Consider the following 14,771-nt stretch of genomic DNA (forward strand, 5'->3'; position numbering starts at 1 on the left):
TTTAAGAGAAGTTTGAATAGGAACATAGATGGTTGGGATACTAAGGTCCCGATGGGAGTAGGCTGTTTAAATGGTCTGACATGGACTAGGTGGGCCAAAAGACCTGTTTCTGTGCTGTACTTTATAACTCTAACTTAGTGCAGAGGAACATTGTTTCGTTTGGTGGTATACATGTGTACGGTTGAATGACAATAAACTGAACTTGGTTCAGAGCTCTGAATCTTCAATATCTCAGCTTGACAGTGTCACAATTGCAAAGGTGGACCCAAATGCAAGACACATCTTGTGAGGTTACTTAGATTTAGTTTATTGTTCGATACCAGGAGAGCAAGGCAGGAGCAGGAGTAGTGAACTAGACAAGGACTCAGGACTACTACTAGGCTGGGACTAGGGGTCTGGGCTAGGACTCGGAATTGGATCCCAGAACTAGAGGAGACATGAAGAGGCTAAGGTATGGACTCCGAGCCAGAGACTGGGCAAGGACCCAGTACCTGGGTCTTGCCTCTGGCTCGGACCCCAGAACCAGGCAAGGACATGATATGGGCTAGGGAGAGGAGGAACCTGGGAACACAGAGCCTCGGTCTCAAGAGAGCAGGTACATGGAACCATGGACACATACACAGAACAGAGAGCCGGGACCCCTCCTTGGGTACAGGACATAGGGCTGGGGCTCTTGACCCTCCACGGGGCAACGGCAAGACGGCCTGACTTACCCCATGGAGGCGAGGACAAGACAAGACAAGACCCCCCATGGAGCAACGGCAAGACGGCCTGACTTACCCCACGGAGGCGAGGACAAGACAAGACATGACCCCCCGCAGAGCAATGGCAAGATGGCCTGACTTACCCCACAGAGGCGAGGACAAGACAAGACAAACACCAAAGAATAACACAGTTCCTATCTAGCTCCAGCGATAGAACTAGACCAAGGTGCAGGCGAGGGCTACAGACGAGGGCTAGAGGCAAGAGGGGCAGAGAAGGGATTCAGACAGGGGGGTAGAACAGGAATCACAGACTGCCAGGGCCAGGGCTTGACTGGGTACTTGGATGCCCCCGGAGCCAGGACTTGGTACTTGGAACCTCCGGGTAGTGGCGAGCTCTTGACTCGGCCCGGGAACAGTAGACAGCGGCTCCTGATTCTCTCCGGCGGGTTAACTGACGGACCCACCTTGATGAGCAAACTTTGCAGGCTCGCTTTGGCGAGGTAACTGGACAGGGTTGCTCCGGTGAGGAAGGGTGAATTACCGGCACACGCTTCGGCAGAGACTAGGCTTGCTCTGGCCAGATGACATCGGCACACCGTGCCTTTGATGACTTTGCAGACGCTCCCGTGCCGAACGGCTGAAAGCCGGAGACTATAAACTACCGGTTCAGCCGAGCGTAAATTGCCTCTAATCACTAAAGCTGAGGGACACGGGAAAACAGGGAATCAATGGTCTGGATCGTAACATAAACAAGGTAAATTTAAAGGGACCCCGATCCAGACCATGACAGACAGATACATTAGGGGCATCTAAAAGACTCTTAGACATATGGGTGAGAGAAAAATATTTAGCCGTTTAATATTTTGGCACTGACTAGATGGGCTGAAGGGCTAGTTTCTGTACAGCGGTGCTCTATGACTCCACAAACACAGCCTGGCCGACTGAAAGCGTTACTATTTTATGAGTTCTTCACACACCACTGCCCGTTATTGACACATTCCACTTTATTCAAACTATAATTTATTTTCATTATTTAACAATTTCAAATGATTGTATAGCAGTAACATTTATTGTTTGAGAACTGACCAGTAGAGACACAATTAAACATTACATTTGACAAAATGAAACAATAAATCACTCATTAGAGTGTAACTCAAAAATATCAAACGTGCTAGTGTAGCATAATGTTGTGCTAAACATTGGCTGAAAGTCTGTTGAACCAGACAGAATACGTTTAGAAGTCATATTGAGTTAGATCCCTTCCCCAGGGTGACTACATCTCATCCAACACCACCTCCCTGACCACAGGAGGGGCTCGACATTTGGTGGATTGAACGGTCTCATTCAAAAGGGGAAGAAAGGACTTGGCAGCAATTACAGTTCAACCCAGTGTGGGAAAACTTCTGGAAGCAATATTTAAACACTTGGAACAATTTGAGTTGTTAAAGAAGAGGCCACGGGATTTGTTAAAAACAAATTGATCTGACTAATCTGTTGGAATGCTTTTGGGGGGTTATGGAGAGGTGGAGAGGGATCATGGTGGGAATGTGGTAGATGTTACCAACACATTCATAAACCCCAGAAACTCGAGGAAGGGTGGAAAAATGCTGGAGAGGGTTCAGTGATGTGCAATTTAACTCCACTACTGGATAGGAGAAGCTTGTTTTTTTTTCACTCTGCATCAGAGATGGAGAGATCTGACAGCAATGCGGTCGAGGGTAGATGGTAGCAAGAAGCTTACATCAGCAGATTGGCCAAGGACCTGGGACAATGATTTGATGGCTTTGGCAAAGAGACAAGGTGGCTTTTGTACCAGGAGTAGACAAGATTGGGAAGTCATTGTCGGAAATGACTGTGAAAGCAGAACCATTTGGGGATTTTGAAGGGAAGTAGACTGTACTGGGGGGGAGGGGGATGGAAATGGAACTGATGGGATTACTGCATCAGTCTAGCATTGTCTTAATTGGTTGAGTGATCTCTTTCTATGCTGTAACAATCCTATGATAAGTTAGAGCTGGCTTATCACAAGGAAGGCTGCTGAAGCAGGAATGCCCCAAAATAGGTTTCACATTCGTTGATGGAAACGTACTTAATTAGATTTTTGGGAACTTCAACGTTAATGTGATCATCGGCGTCAAGTTTGAAAGCACCAGCCTGAAGGGTGGAGATCTTCAAGAATTCTTCAGCTTTGGCCTGGGGCCTGGCGTAACTCTTCAGCAGCTTCTCTGGGGCAGGGTAATGTTTGGTTTTCTTGGAAATGGAGACATAAACCTGATGAGGATGGCTGATGCAATCCTGTACACAGTTGAAGGTTACCTGGGCATACAGGAAGTAGACACCACTAGTAGGAATCACCAGGTAACCTGTCTTATTCCACTTCATGGCTGGTGTGTGGAAGGCATGTCCGAGGGAAGTTTCAAAGAGCAGGTTGGAGGAATTCTGGAAATCTGCCAAGGACAAGTGGAAGGTTGACTTCAAATAAAAGCATGCAATACTGAACTAATCTGTAAAATAAGTGATTGTTTTAGTTTGTTTCCCCAAGTTTACTGAGGTAAACATCCAGTTTCTACTCTTGGACAGAAAAGGGAATGGTTAAAGCACAAACTCATCTGATAAGTGGTCCAAATGTAGCCCTACCCAGAGGCTAGAGTTGATGGTACATATTGTCCTTCTTTCAGATCTGTGTGATAGATCAGAGCAGACAGAGATCGTTTCTAGAATCTACGTGATAGATCAGAGCAGACAGGGATCGTTTCTAGAATCTGTGTGATAGATCAGAGCAGACAGGGATTGTTTCTAGAATCTGCGTGATAGATCAGAACAGACAGGGATCTTTTTTGGGATCAGTTTGATAGATCAGAGCAGACAGGGATCTTTTCTGGGGTCAGTGTGATAGATCAGAGCAGACAGGGATCTTTTCTGGGGTTAGTGTGATAGATCAGAGCAGACAGGGATCTTTTCTGGGGTTAGTGTGATAGATCAGAGCAGACAGGGATTGTTTCCAGGATCAGTGTGATAGATCAGAGCAGACAGGGATCTTTTCTGTGAACTGTGTGATAGATCAGAGCAGACAGGGATCGTTTCTAGAATCTGTGTGATAGATCAGAGCAGACAGGGATTGTTTCTAGAATCTGCGTGATAGATCAGAGCAGACAGGGATCGTTTCTAGAATCTGTGTGATAGATCAGAGCAGACAGGGATTGTTTCTAGAATCTGCGTGATAGATCAGAGCAGACAGGGATCGTTTCTAGAATCTGTGTGATAGATCAGAGCAGACAGGGATTGTTTCTAGAATCTGCGTGATAGATCAGAACAGACAGGGATTGTTTCTAGAATCTGCGTGATAGATCAGAACAGACAGGGATCTTTTCTGGGATCAGTTTGATAGATCAGAGCAGACAGGGATCTTTTCTGGGGTCAGTGTGATAGATCAGAGCAGACAGGGATTGTTTCTAGAATCTGCGTGATAGATCAGAACAGACAGGGATCTTTTCTGGGGTTAGTGTGATAGATCAGAGCAGACAGGGATTGTTTCCAGGATCAGTGTGATAGATCAGAGCAGACAGGGATCTTTTCTGTGAACTGTGCGATAGATCAGAGAAGACAGGGATCTTTTCTGGGATCTGTGTGATAGATCTGAGCAGAGAGATCTTTTCTCGGATCTGTGTGATAGATCTGAACTAATTTAGCTGAACAAGCTGCGCAGGTTCGATATACATCTGGTAACCAATACAAAGTGGTTATGTTTCATGCTGATAAAAACCCTAAATTTATCAAATGCAACAAAACATGAGCTGGGTCTCACAAACTGCCTCTTCACTGGCATGCCATCAAAGGGTTAATTGGATAAACAGTGGATGTTAGCACCAGGTCTGGAGGTGGAGAGTTTGAACACCTTCCTGGTGCTCCTGGCGTATGAAGGCACTGCTTTGGTTCTGTGTTCATGTTGAAATGATATCCCCATCACACAGACGTTCATCAGCAGTGGACTCATCCACTTCTGTGAGAGACGGAGATGGAAATATGGCGGTAATAATGTTTCCAAGGAGGTACTTACTCCTTGAACACACTATGAATCTTAAAACAGTTCTCCAGTGTTCCAGGTAACCCTCTGACACTGCAACATTTTGACCAGTGAGACATCCTCTTGCATTGGAATATTTTCTCCAGTGAGGAATTTCTCTGCCACTGGCCCCGAATCCATTTAGAATCGGTGAAGAGTTTGCATTTCTGGAGTTTGGTGGTCCCCACCCACACACACCTCAGGGTTCTGTGACACTAACTGACCAATATACACTGGTAAGAAAGTGAAGTGATCCTGTAATACTGACCTGTAAAGGCAGTGAAATGGGCGATGTGATTCTGTGCGCTCACCGATGGACTCATAACTAAACCACTTCCTGCTGGCTGGAAGTCTGAAAAAAAAAACAGATTTCAAAACACGGTCCGCACCTTCCCAGAACCTCAGCAGCAGCCTCGTTGTTACACGAGCTGTTGTCTGTGTGACCGCAGAGATACAAATACATGCCTGCACTGTCTCCACCTTCACAATAAACATAGGGTGGAACTGAGACAACAACCACAGAGGTATAATTTGTACATTGTTAGGAAGCACACCCCAAGACATGCAGGTTCACCAGCTAATGGGTTGGTGTGTGAGCGAGGGTAGTCAGACAGAACATACTGGGATTAGTATAGGGTTGGTGTAATTGGGTGCTTGATAGTCAGTCTGAACTCAATGGGCTGAAAGGTCTGTTCCTGCACCAAATGACACTATCACTTATCACTATTATTGATTCCTGATGCTTGAATTAGATCACGAGACCATAAGTCATAGGAGCAGATTTAGGCCATTCAGCCCATCGATTCTGCTCCACCATTCTATCTGTCAATTTCTGCTTTAACTATACCCAACGCCTTGCCCTCAGCTGTCTGTAGAAATGAATTCCACGGATCCCCCCTCATCTGTGAGTTCTTTACATCTATTTGTGGCAATGAATTCCACAGATTCACTATCCTCTGGCTTAAGAAGTTTCTCCTCATCTCTGTTCTAAATGGACATTCCTCTGTTCTGAGGCTGTGCCTTCTAGTCCTCGGCTCCCCCACTATAGGAAACATTCTCTCCACATCCACTTTATCGAGGCTTTTCAATATTCGATAGGTTTCAATAATACCTCCCGCCCCTCCACATTCTTCTAAACTCCAGCAAATACGGTCCCAGAGTCACCAGACGCTCCTCATACATTAACCCTTTAATTCCTGGAACATTGGATGCCATGGTGGTCTAGCAGTTAGTGTGGCACACTTGGGCATTTGGAGTTTGGAGTTCATTCCCAGCACACTCTGTTACGAGCCTGCAAGTCCTCCCTGCCGAATGCGTGGGCTTCCTCCCGCAGTCCAAAGACATGCAGGTTAGTAGGTAAATTGGTCATTGTAACTTGTCCTGTGATTAGGCTAGGGTTAAACAGGTGGCTTGCTGGTGGTGCAGATCATTGAGCTGCAAGGGCTCGTTTCACCTAACTAAATAAATACATAATTTGTGTGAACATCCTCCAGAGCCTCTCCAATGACAGCACATCTGTTCTTGGATAAGGGGCCCAAAGCTGTTCACAGTAAATGTTCAGATTATTTAGCATGTGTGCAGTTGCATTAAGTTATTTGGTGTCACATAGACATCAAGTCACACCTCATGGAAATAGGCCCTTTGGCCCAACTGGCCCATGCTGACCATGGTGCCCACCCAGGCTAGTCCACTCACCTGCATTTGACCTAATCATGTATCTGCCTAGCTGTCCTTTAAATGTAGTTAATGTACCTGCCTCACTGTCTTCCTCTGGCAACTTGTTCCATATACTGACCACCCTTTGGGTGAAGATGTTGCCCCTGTTAAATTTTCCACTGTCACTTTAAATCTGTGCCCTGGAGAAAAACCGGATGCAATCTCTGCCTCTCTCCGTCCAAGTTCGCACCTGCTCAACCTCTCCCTATAACTCAGGCCCTCGTGTTCAGGCACCATCTTTGCAAAACTCACTGGACAATTATGTTGATGTGCTGGAGGAATTGTTGTAAGCCACAAACACAAGAAAATCTGCAGATGCTGGAAATCCAAGCAACATGCACAAAATGCTGGAGGAACTCAGCAGGCCAGGCAGCATCTATGGAAAAGAGTAAACAGTCAACGTTTCGAGACCCTTCTCCAGGACTGGGTCTCAGTCTTTCTGTCCTAATGAAGGGCCTTGGCCTGAAATGTTGACTGTTAACTCTTCTCCATAGATGCTGCCTGGCCTGCTGAGTTCCTCCAGCATTTTGTGTGTGTTGATTGTTGTAAGATCCTGGCTGGTTCACTAATATCCATTAAAGAAGCAAATCCTGACCTGTCTTGAGGTCAGAGGTTAGAGATCTGGCAGTCTGAGGTCAGAAACACCGAGACCCAAGCAATAAACCCTGGAGGTACTCAGTGAATGAGGCAGTCTGCATGGAGGGAAATGGATCAGTCCTGTTGAAAGGGACTGAAATGCAGACTGTTCATTTCTCTCCATAAATACTGGCTAGCCTAATGAGTTGCTCCAGCATTTTGTATTTGTGCGTTGTTCCAGATTTCCAACATCTGCAGAATCTCTTGTATTCCAATAAATGCACAGTGGTGCAGGCACCTGGGTCCTCTGAGTAAATGGATAGTTTGTGTAAATACATCCTGACCCACCCAAAGACAAAGGAATTTACTTACTGGGAAGGGAGAGGTTCTTCATCTCGATCAGCACTTGATTATTTATGTCCTTTAAAGCCAAAGATAATTTTATTTTAAAAGATGAAGTCAATTTTTCACACTTGAGCTTTAATTTCAGAATATGGATTAGGGAAACATGATTTTTAACTTTTCACCTAAATTCAATAAGGTTGCTAAAATAAGGATCTTTACAGAAGGCATTTCCTATATTCATTGACATCAGTACATTCACATGTCCATGGCACTCCCTGGGACCAGACAGCGGGCAATTGGGAGTCTTGTCTGCGGAGGTGCGGGGGATGACTGAGGGCTGTGGAGGACGTTCTAACTGGTGCATCACTGTCTGGCATGTAGGGGATCAGAAAAAGCTGCAGCAAGTTTACACTCAGCCAGCTCCACCATGGACACTAACCCCCACCCCCCTGACATCAAGATGATGCCTCAAGAAGACAGCATCTATTGTTAAGGACCCCCATCACTCAGGATATGCCCTCTTCTCATCAAGGATGAGGTACAGAAGCCTTAAGACACACACTCAACATTTCAGGAACAGCTTCCTCCACTCCGCCATCAGATTTCTGAATGGACATTGAACCCAAGTATACTAACTCAGTATTTCTTGCTTTCTCTTTGCACTACTTAATTTAAGTTTTATATATTTATTTATTATTGTAGTTTATGATTTTATTATTACTGCTGCTGCAAAATAAACAACAAATTTCATGACATACATTATGCCAGTGATCTTAAACCTGATTTTGATTCCCCATGGGCTGCGACAGAGATGGAATTTTACAATGTAAAGATAGGTTTTAAAACGAAAGCAAAGAAGCCCAGATGCTGTCTAAACTTCACAGTTGATCATCTTGTGATATAGAGGGTGCAAAGGAGATATACCAAGATGCTGCCTGGATTTGAAAGCATAACTTATGAGGCTAGGTTGAATGAGTTTGGGCTTTTCTCTTTGGAGTGGAAGAGGATGAGAGGTGATTTTATAGGAGTGTATAGGATGATAAAACACATAGATCGATGGACAGCCAGAGACTTATTTACCAGGGTGGAAATAGGTAATTCAAGGCAGAATAATTCTAAGATGATTGGAGGAAAGTATAGAGGGTGTCAGAAGTAGGCTTTTTACACAGAGGATAGTGAGTGCACGGAATGTGTGACGACAGAGGCAGATACATTACAGATACTTAAGAGACTCTTCAGTGAATGGATGAAAGAAAAATGGAGGGTTATAGGAGGTAATGGTTAGATTGATTTTAGAGTAGGTTAAAAGATTGTCCCAACATTGTGGGCCGGTAAGGGCCGTACTATGCCGTAAAGTTCTATGCTCCATGCTCAGCCTTGAGACTGTTGAAGAAGCCTGGGGGAAACTTCATCTAAAGACCCATTCTCTTGGGAAAGAGGCAGAATCCTCCCTTTCTATCATAAGGGAGTATAAATCGTTAGATTGAAGTAATGTACTGCTTGCAACATTTGCTGAGCACATTTCAGCGAACCACTACAAGCCAGTCATGTTTCTAATTTGTCAGTTCAGTCACAGTTAACACAGACAGGATCAAAGGACGTTCTTTAACAACATACAAGATGTTCATGCAAGTCCACGCATTACACATGAGGATAAGCGACTGAGACGAACCTTTGGCCAAAGTAAATTAAACCACAGTTTTCTTCCTTCAAACACCAACAATCATGAACAACTACATCCTCTACAAATACAGCCAGGGTTTCTTACCTTCTTGAGCACATCAATGTAGAAAAATATGAAGATGCACATGCCTGCAATTGCCAGCCACTGTAGGATGACAAGGACAGTGAGAAACACTGAGCTGCAATTCTGTCTCACAGCTAAACTACCTTCTGAAGTCCTGAACATAATATCCTCTGGGTCTGCACCATTCGCCTTCTGCATCTTTGCTGAACAACTTACTGTGAACGTTTTCCAGCCTGCTCCCTCAGTGGCACTTATATACGCCAGCAAGCTTATGACGTACTGGAACACTCCAAGCAGGACTTTATTTCTGCCGTATGTGTAAAATTTTATTAGATCAGGAGATTAGATTATCTGTAAAGATGCACCAATAGTAAATGTTGGCACTGTGGTGCAAACCTACTTACTGGGACTATCAATTTCCCCAATTCAACACGTGACAAATATTTGGTGCTAATGACTGATTTCAGTTGTGTGATAATTCTCTTCGGCACTGCTGTAATGTAAGAATGTAGGAAACAGGAGCAGCCATTCTGCCTGGCATCACCAGTTTAACCATGTAGCAAAAATACAACCTCCCTAAAATTGTCAAGAAAGTCACCCACTCAGAGGGTTAAAAAATTTCCAATTTTCATTCCTGAAATCCTTATTCTCAGTTTTAGACACTCAAGATTCTGCAGATGCTGGAAATCCAGAGCGACATATACAATATGCTGGAGGAACTCAGCAGGTCAGCATCTATGGAAGTGAAAGAACAGTCAACTTTTTGGGGTTGACTGTTTATTCATTTTCGTAGAGCTGCCTGATTTAGTGAGTTCCTGCAGCATCTATTGTGCATCGCTGTCAGTGCCTCAGTATCAGAAGTCCTAACCACAGCAATAATTTTTTCTAAATGCTCATAAATTGTAACCTTATTAATCCAAATTAAATTAAGTTAAAATGTGAAGAGAAAAATCTAAAACTGCAAATACTGGAATCCTAAAACAAAACCAGCAAATACCAGAAACAGTCAGAAGTTCCGACAGGGTTTGTGAAAATCTGGAACGTTTCCAGAATAAAGGGAATTTTGAACATTTCACTAAGTATATTAAGATTCTGGATAGAAATGAAATTTGGATTATAATTAGAAAAGCTACTTTATATCTGGCACATAAACACATGTTCTGGTGTCTTGAAAGATCATCTGTTTATTCCTCTTCATAGATGTCTACACTATCTATGCCTCTCATATCAGGTCTCCCTTCAGTTTCTAACACTCCAGACAGGGAAAAAAAACAAGTTTCTCCAACCTCTCTAAGTAGCACATGCTCTTTTAATCCAGCCAAGATCCTATTGAACCTCCTCCGTGCCCTCTCCAAAGTTTCTACACACTTCTTGTAATGGGTGAACAGAACCGCATAGGCTCCTCCAAGTGTGGCCCAATCAAAGTTTTTATTGCTGCAACATGACTTCCTGACTTTTATACTTAATGTCTTGACCATTTAAGATGAGCTTTATTTGTCAGATATTGTATGCCAAATTTCCCAAGGAAACATTGGTTTGGGTAGAGTGAGAATGAGTTTATAAGAAGCGAATGTGAACAGTCGGCTCATTTTACGTGAGGAGACATTAGATTGCATAGGAGAGTGAGTTTAAAATAAATGAATGGGGCAGTTGACATATTTTGCATGCCACAAGTCCTGAGAAGACATGGGATTGCGTAGAGGGAGAGAAAGTTTAAAGGAAATGAGTGGGGTTAGTTGGCACATTCTGTGCGGCATAGTTCCTGAGGAGACATGGAATTGCACATCATTGGGCACTTGACAAGGATCAATAAAAAGAAGTTAGGTTGAAGCAGAATGGCTGTTGTGTGAGTGGGGAGTTCAGGCTTTTGAGGCCTTGGCAAAGAAAGGCATAGGCCATAGGTAGTTTTTTTTCTCATTATTTAAACTTTGTTTTTTTTTGCACATTTAGAAGAGTGGGGATGCTAGGAAGGATACAGGAATGCTCCTCTTGTGGGATGTGGGAAGACAGGGAGACCCTCAGCATTCCTGATGTCCGCACTTGTGAGAAGAGCATCCACCTGCCGTTTCCAACAGACTATGTAAAGGATTTGTAGCTGGAACCTGGTGGACTCCTGATCATTCGGGAGGCTGACGGGTTGATCAACAGGACAAACAGAAAGGTAGTTACATGCAAGGTGCAGGACACGGGTAACTGGGTGACTGTTCCACTCAATAACAGGTTTAACACTTTGGATGCTGTTGGAGGTGGGGGGGCACGATCAAGCAGAGGGAAGTCACAGCGGTCAGGTCTCGGGCACTGATTCTGGTTTTGTGGCTCAGGAGGGAAGGAAGGAGAAGAGGCAAGTTGCAGTGGTAGGGGATTTGTTCATTAGGGGAAAGATTCTGTAGATGAAAACAAGAGTCCCAGATGGTATGTTTCCTCCTGTGTTTTTAGGGTCAGGGATATCCCAGTTTTAGTCCACAGCATTCTTAATTGAGAGGGTGATTAGCCAGAAGTCATTGGCCATGTTGGTGCTAATGACATAGGTAGGAGGGGTGTCGAGGTCCTGCAAAGTGAGTTCTACATTTTATGACAAGACCTCCAGGGCTGTGGTCACAGGATTGCTGCCTTTGCCATGTTCGAGTGAGTCTAGCAATATAAAGATCATGCAGTTTAACGCAAGACTAAGGAGTTGGTTTAGGAGGGAGGGTGTCAGATTTTTGGATCATTGGGATCTCTTTCAGGGAAGGTGGGACGTATTGCAGCTGAACTGGAGGGGGCTAATACCCTAGTACAATTTGTGTGAGTGGGAAAGTGGATTAAACTAGAGTTGCAGGGGGATGGGAACCAGAGAGCCGGAACAGTTAGTGCAGAGGTTGTGAGACTGATGTTAAAAAGTCAGGAAGCAACAGGTTAGGCGTGGTGGGATTAATGTTCCAAGCTGAATATATTTCAATGCAAAGAGCATTGTAGGAGAGGTGGATGAGCTTAGGACATTGATCAGCATGTGGAATTATAACATTGTAACCATTAGTGAGACTTAGTTGCGGGACAGGACTGGTAGCTCAATATTCTAGGGTTCCATTGCTTTGGACAGAATGGAGCAGCAGGGAGTAAAGGGGTAGGGGTGGTATTATTAGTCAGGGAAAATATCACAGATAGGGACTGGTAGGCCATATCTAATCAATCTTATACAGTTTTTTGATGAAGTTGCCAGGAAAGTTGATGAAAGGAAGGAAGTGGGTTTGTCTACATGGCGTTTATCAAGGCCTTTGACAAAATCCTGCACAGGATGTTGATCAAGAAGGTTCAGTCATTTGCCCTTCAAAAAGAGGTACAGTAGTAAATTGGATTAGACATCGGCCTTGCAGGAGAAGCCAGGGGGTGGTAGTAGGTGGTTGCCTCTCGGACTGGAGGCCTGTGGCTAGTTGAGTGTCGTAGGGATCGGTGTACAGTCTGTAGTTGTTTGTCATCTATATCAACGATTTGGGTGATAATGTGGTTAACTGGATCAGCAAATTTGCAGATGGCACCAAGATTGGGAGTGTAGTGGACGGTGAGAAAGGCTATCATGGCTTGCAGCAGAATCTGGATCAGCTGGAAAAATGGGTTGTAAAATGGTAGATGGAATTTAAGGCAGACAAATGTGAGGTGTTGTATTTTGGTAGGAGAAACTATGGTAGGTCTTACACGGCGAGCAGTAGGGCATTTAGGAGTGCGGCAGAACAAAAGGATCTGGGAATACAAATCCATAATTCATTGGAAGTAGTGTCACAGGTAGATGGGGTTGTAAAGAAAACATTTGGCACATTGGCCTTCATAAATCAATATATTGAGTACAGTACAGAAGTTGGGACATGATGTTGAAATTATTTAAGACATTGGCAAGGCCTAATTTGGAATATTGTGTCCAGTTTTGGTCACTTACTGTAGGAACGAAATCATTAAGACTGAAAGAATGCAGAGAAAATTGACAAGGATGTTGCTGGGACTTAGGGGCCCAAGTTATAGGGAAAGGTTGAATAGGTTAGGACTTTATTACCTAGAATGTAGAAGATTGAGGGGAGATTTGATAGAGGTATACAGATTATGAGGTGTATAGATGGTGTAAATGTAAGCAGGCTTTTTCCACTGAGGTTGGATGAGGTCACGGGTTAAGAGTGAGAGGCTTAGGGGTCATGAGGGGGAACTTCTTCACTCAGAGCCTTGTAGTCAGTGGCAGAGATCGAACCCCGATCTCAGAGCCGGCTCTGTGGAGTGATTGCACTAACCACTAAGCTACCATGCCCTCCTTAACTCTAATGTTTATTCTTCTCTGTAGAAGCTGCCAGGCCTGCTGAGTTCCTCCACCATTTTGTCTGTGCTACTCTTTATGAAGCTGGAAAATGAACAGGCTTACTGTAAACAGAAACACTTTTATTACCCAGCCCCCTGATATGTTCAAACCGATGGATTCCAGCTCCGTCACCCACTGCCCTGATTCTCAGAACCCTCTGCCTTCCAGTCTGTGACAATCAATCTGTGAGAGTACCATCAGAACAGGGAAGTCTGTGCCAGGCTTCATAAACCTGCCCTTGCTGCATTTCCATTAACATCTATTTATGCATTTAGTTATTAATTTAAAGGTACATCATAGAACAGGCCCATCGGCCCTTCGCACTGCACCGCCCCAGTTACCCTAGCCTCATCACAGGACAATTTATAATGTCCAATCAACCTATTATCTGTACATCTTTGGACTGTGGGAGGAAACCAGAGCACCTTGAGGAAACCCATGAATTCTATGGGAAGGATGTAGAGACTCATTACAGAAGATGTTGGAATTGAACTCTGTACTCTGATGAAAAGAACTGTAATAGCGTTGCACTAATTGGAACAGTATCAAGGTGCCCAATAGAATCTTTGGTTAGCAGACATCTGTCAAACTCAGCCTTTAAATTAGCATCAACTGTGTCAATTAAAATGAATAATTAACGATGTTTGAAAATTTTCAGGAGAGCTTTTCCTTCAGTGTGTTGAAATGTTTTTGAATTTCAGTCCTCAAGTCCTGACTCTCAGTTTTAACTGTGCCTAAGTCCCGGACATCCTAACCACCAGGAATAGTTTCTCTGAATGGTCATCTCTTTCCTGTAATATCCTGAATTACTCCATCAAATCATCCCTTCAATTTTGAAATTCTAAGAGAACTTCTTTACATAAATTAACCCTTGGCTTCCAGCTACCATACATTAAATCCCTTCAGAAAGGAAATGATTTAACTGAGCCCAGTTTAACATTCCCACTATAGACTCAGTGGTTACCAAACGCATTGGCCGTGCTCTTCAGCCCTTGTAGCCCATCCACTTGAAGGAGCGATGTGTAGTGTGTTTAGAGATGCAAACCACTGCACGGTTATCTGAGTCACTGTCACCTTCCTGTCTGCTTGAACGAGTCTGGCCATTCTCCTCTGACCTCTCTCATTAACAAGGCGTTTTCACCCACAGAACTGCCACTCACTGGTTGTGTTTTTTTGTTTTTCACACCATTCTCTGTAAACTCTAGAGACTGCTGTGCATGAAAATTCCTGGAGATCAGCAGTTTCTGAGATACGCAAACCACCCCATCTGGTGTCAACCATCATTTCATGATCAAAATCGCT

General features: G+C 44.1%; 1 protein-coding gene across 1 annotated transcript; it reads right to left on the bottom strand.

Moving 5' to 3' along the window:
- Nucleotides 1-1,770: 1,770 nt before the first annotated feature.
- Nucleotides 1,771-7,467, bottom strand: LOC134360097 (tumor necrosis factor ligand superfamily member 15-like). Its single transcript, XM_063074176.1, has 3 exons — nt 7,432-7,467; nt 5,036-5,119; nt 1,771-3,151 (listed from the first exon to the last, which is right to left on the bottom strand). Exons 1-3 carry the CDS (start codon nt 7,451-7,453, stop codon nt 2,727-2,729), a joined length of 531 nt encoding a protein of 176 aa, XP_062930246.1. The 5' UTR covers nt 7,454-7,467; the 3' UTR covers nt 1,771-2,726.
- Between the last annotated feature and the right edge of the window lie 7,304 nt (nt 7,468-14,771).

The sequence above is a fragment of the Mobula hypostoma genome, chromosome 21, assembly GCF_963921235.1.
Source record: "Mobula hypostoma chromosome 21, sMobHyp1.1, whole genome shotgun sequence".
Lineage (NCBI taxonomy): Eukaryota > Metazoa > Chordata > Chondrichthyes > Myliobatiformes > Myliobatidae > Mobula > Mobula hypostoma.

Bases quoted from the DNA above. Each gene is read 5' to 3' on its own strand.
- LOC134360097 (XM_063074176.1), bottom strand. From the start codon at position 7,453: ATGAAGAACCTCTCCCTTCCCA. The intron at 5,120-7,431 runs GTAAGTAAATTC...TTTTTTTTTCAG, and splicing joins GAAGAACCTCTCCCTTCCCA to ACTTCCAGCCAGCAGGAAGT. The intron at 3,152-5,035 runs GTCAGTATTACA...TGTCCTTGGCAG, and splicing joins CCATTTCACTGCCTTTACAG to ATTTCCAGAATTCCTCCAAC.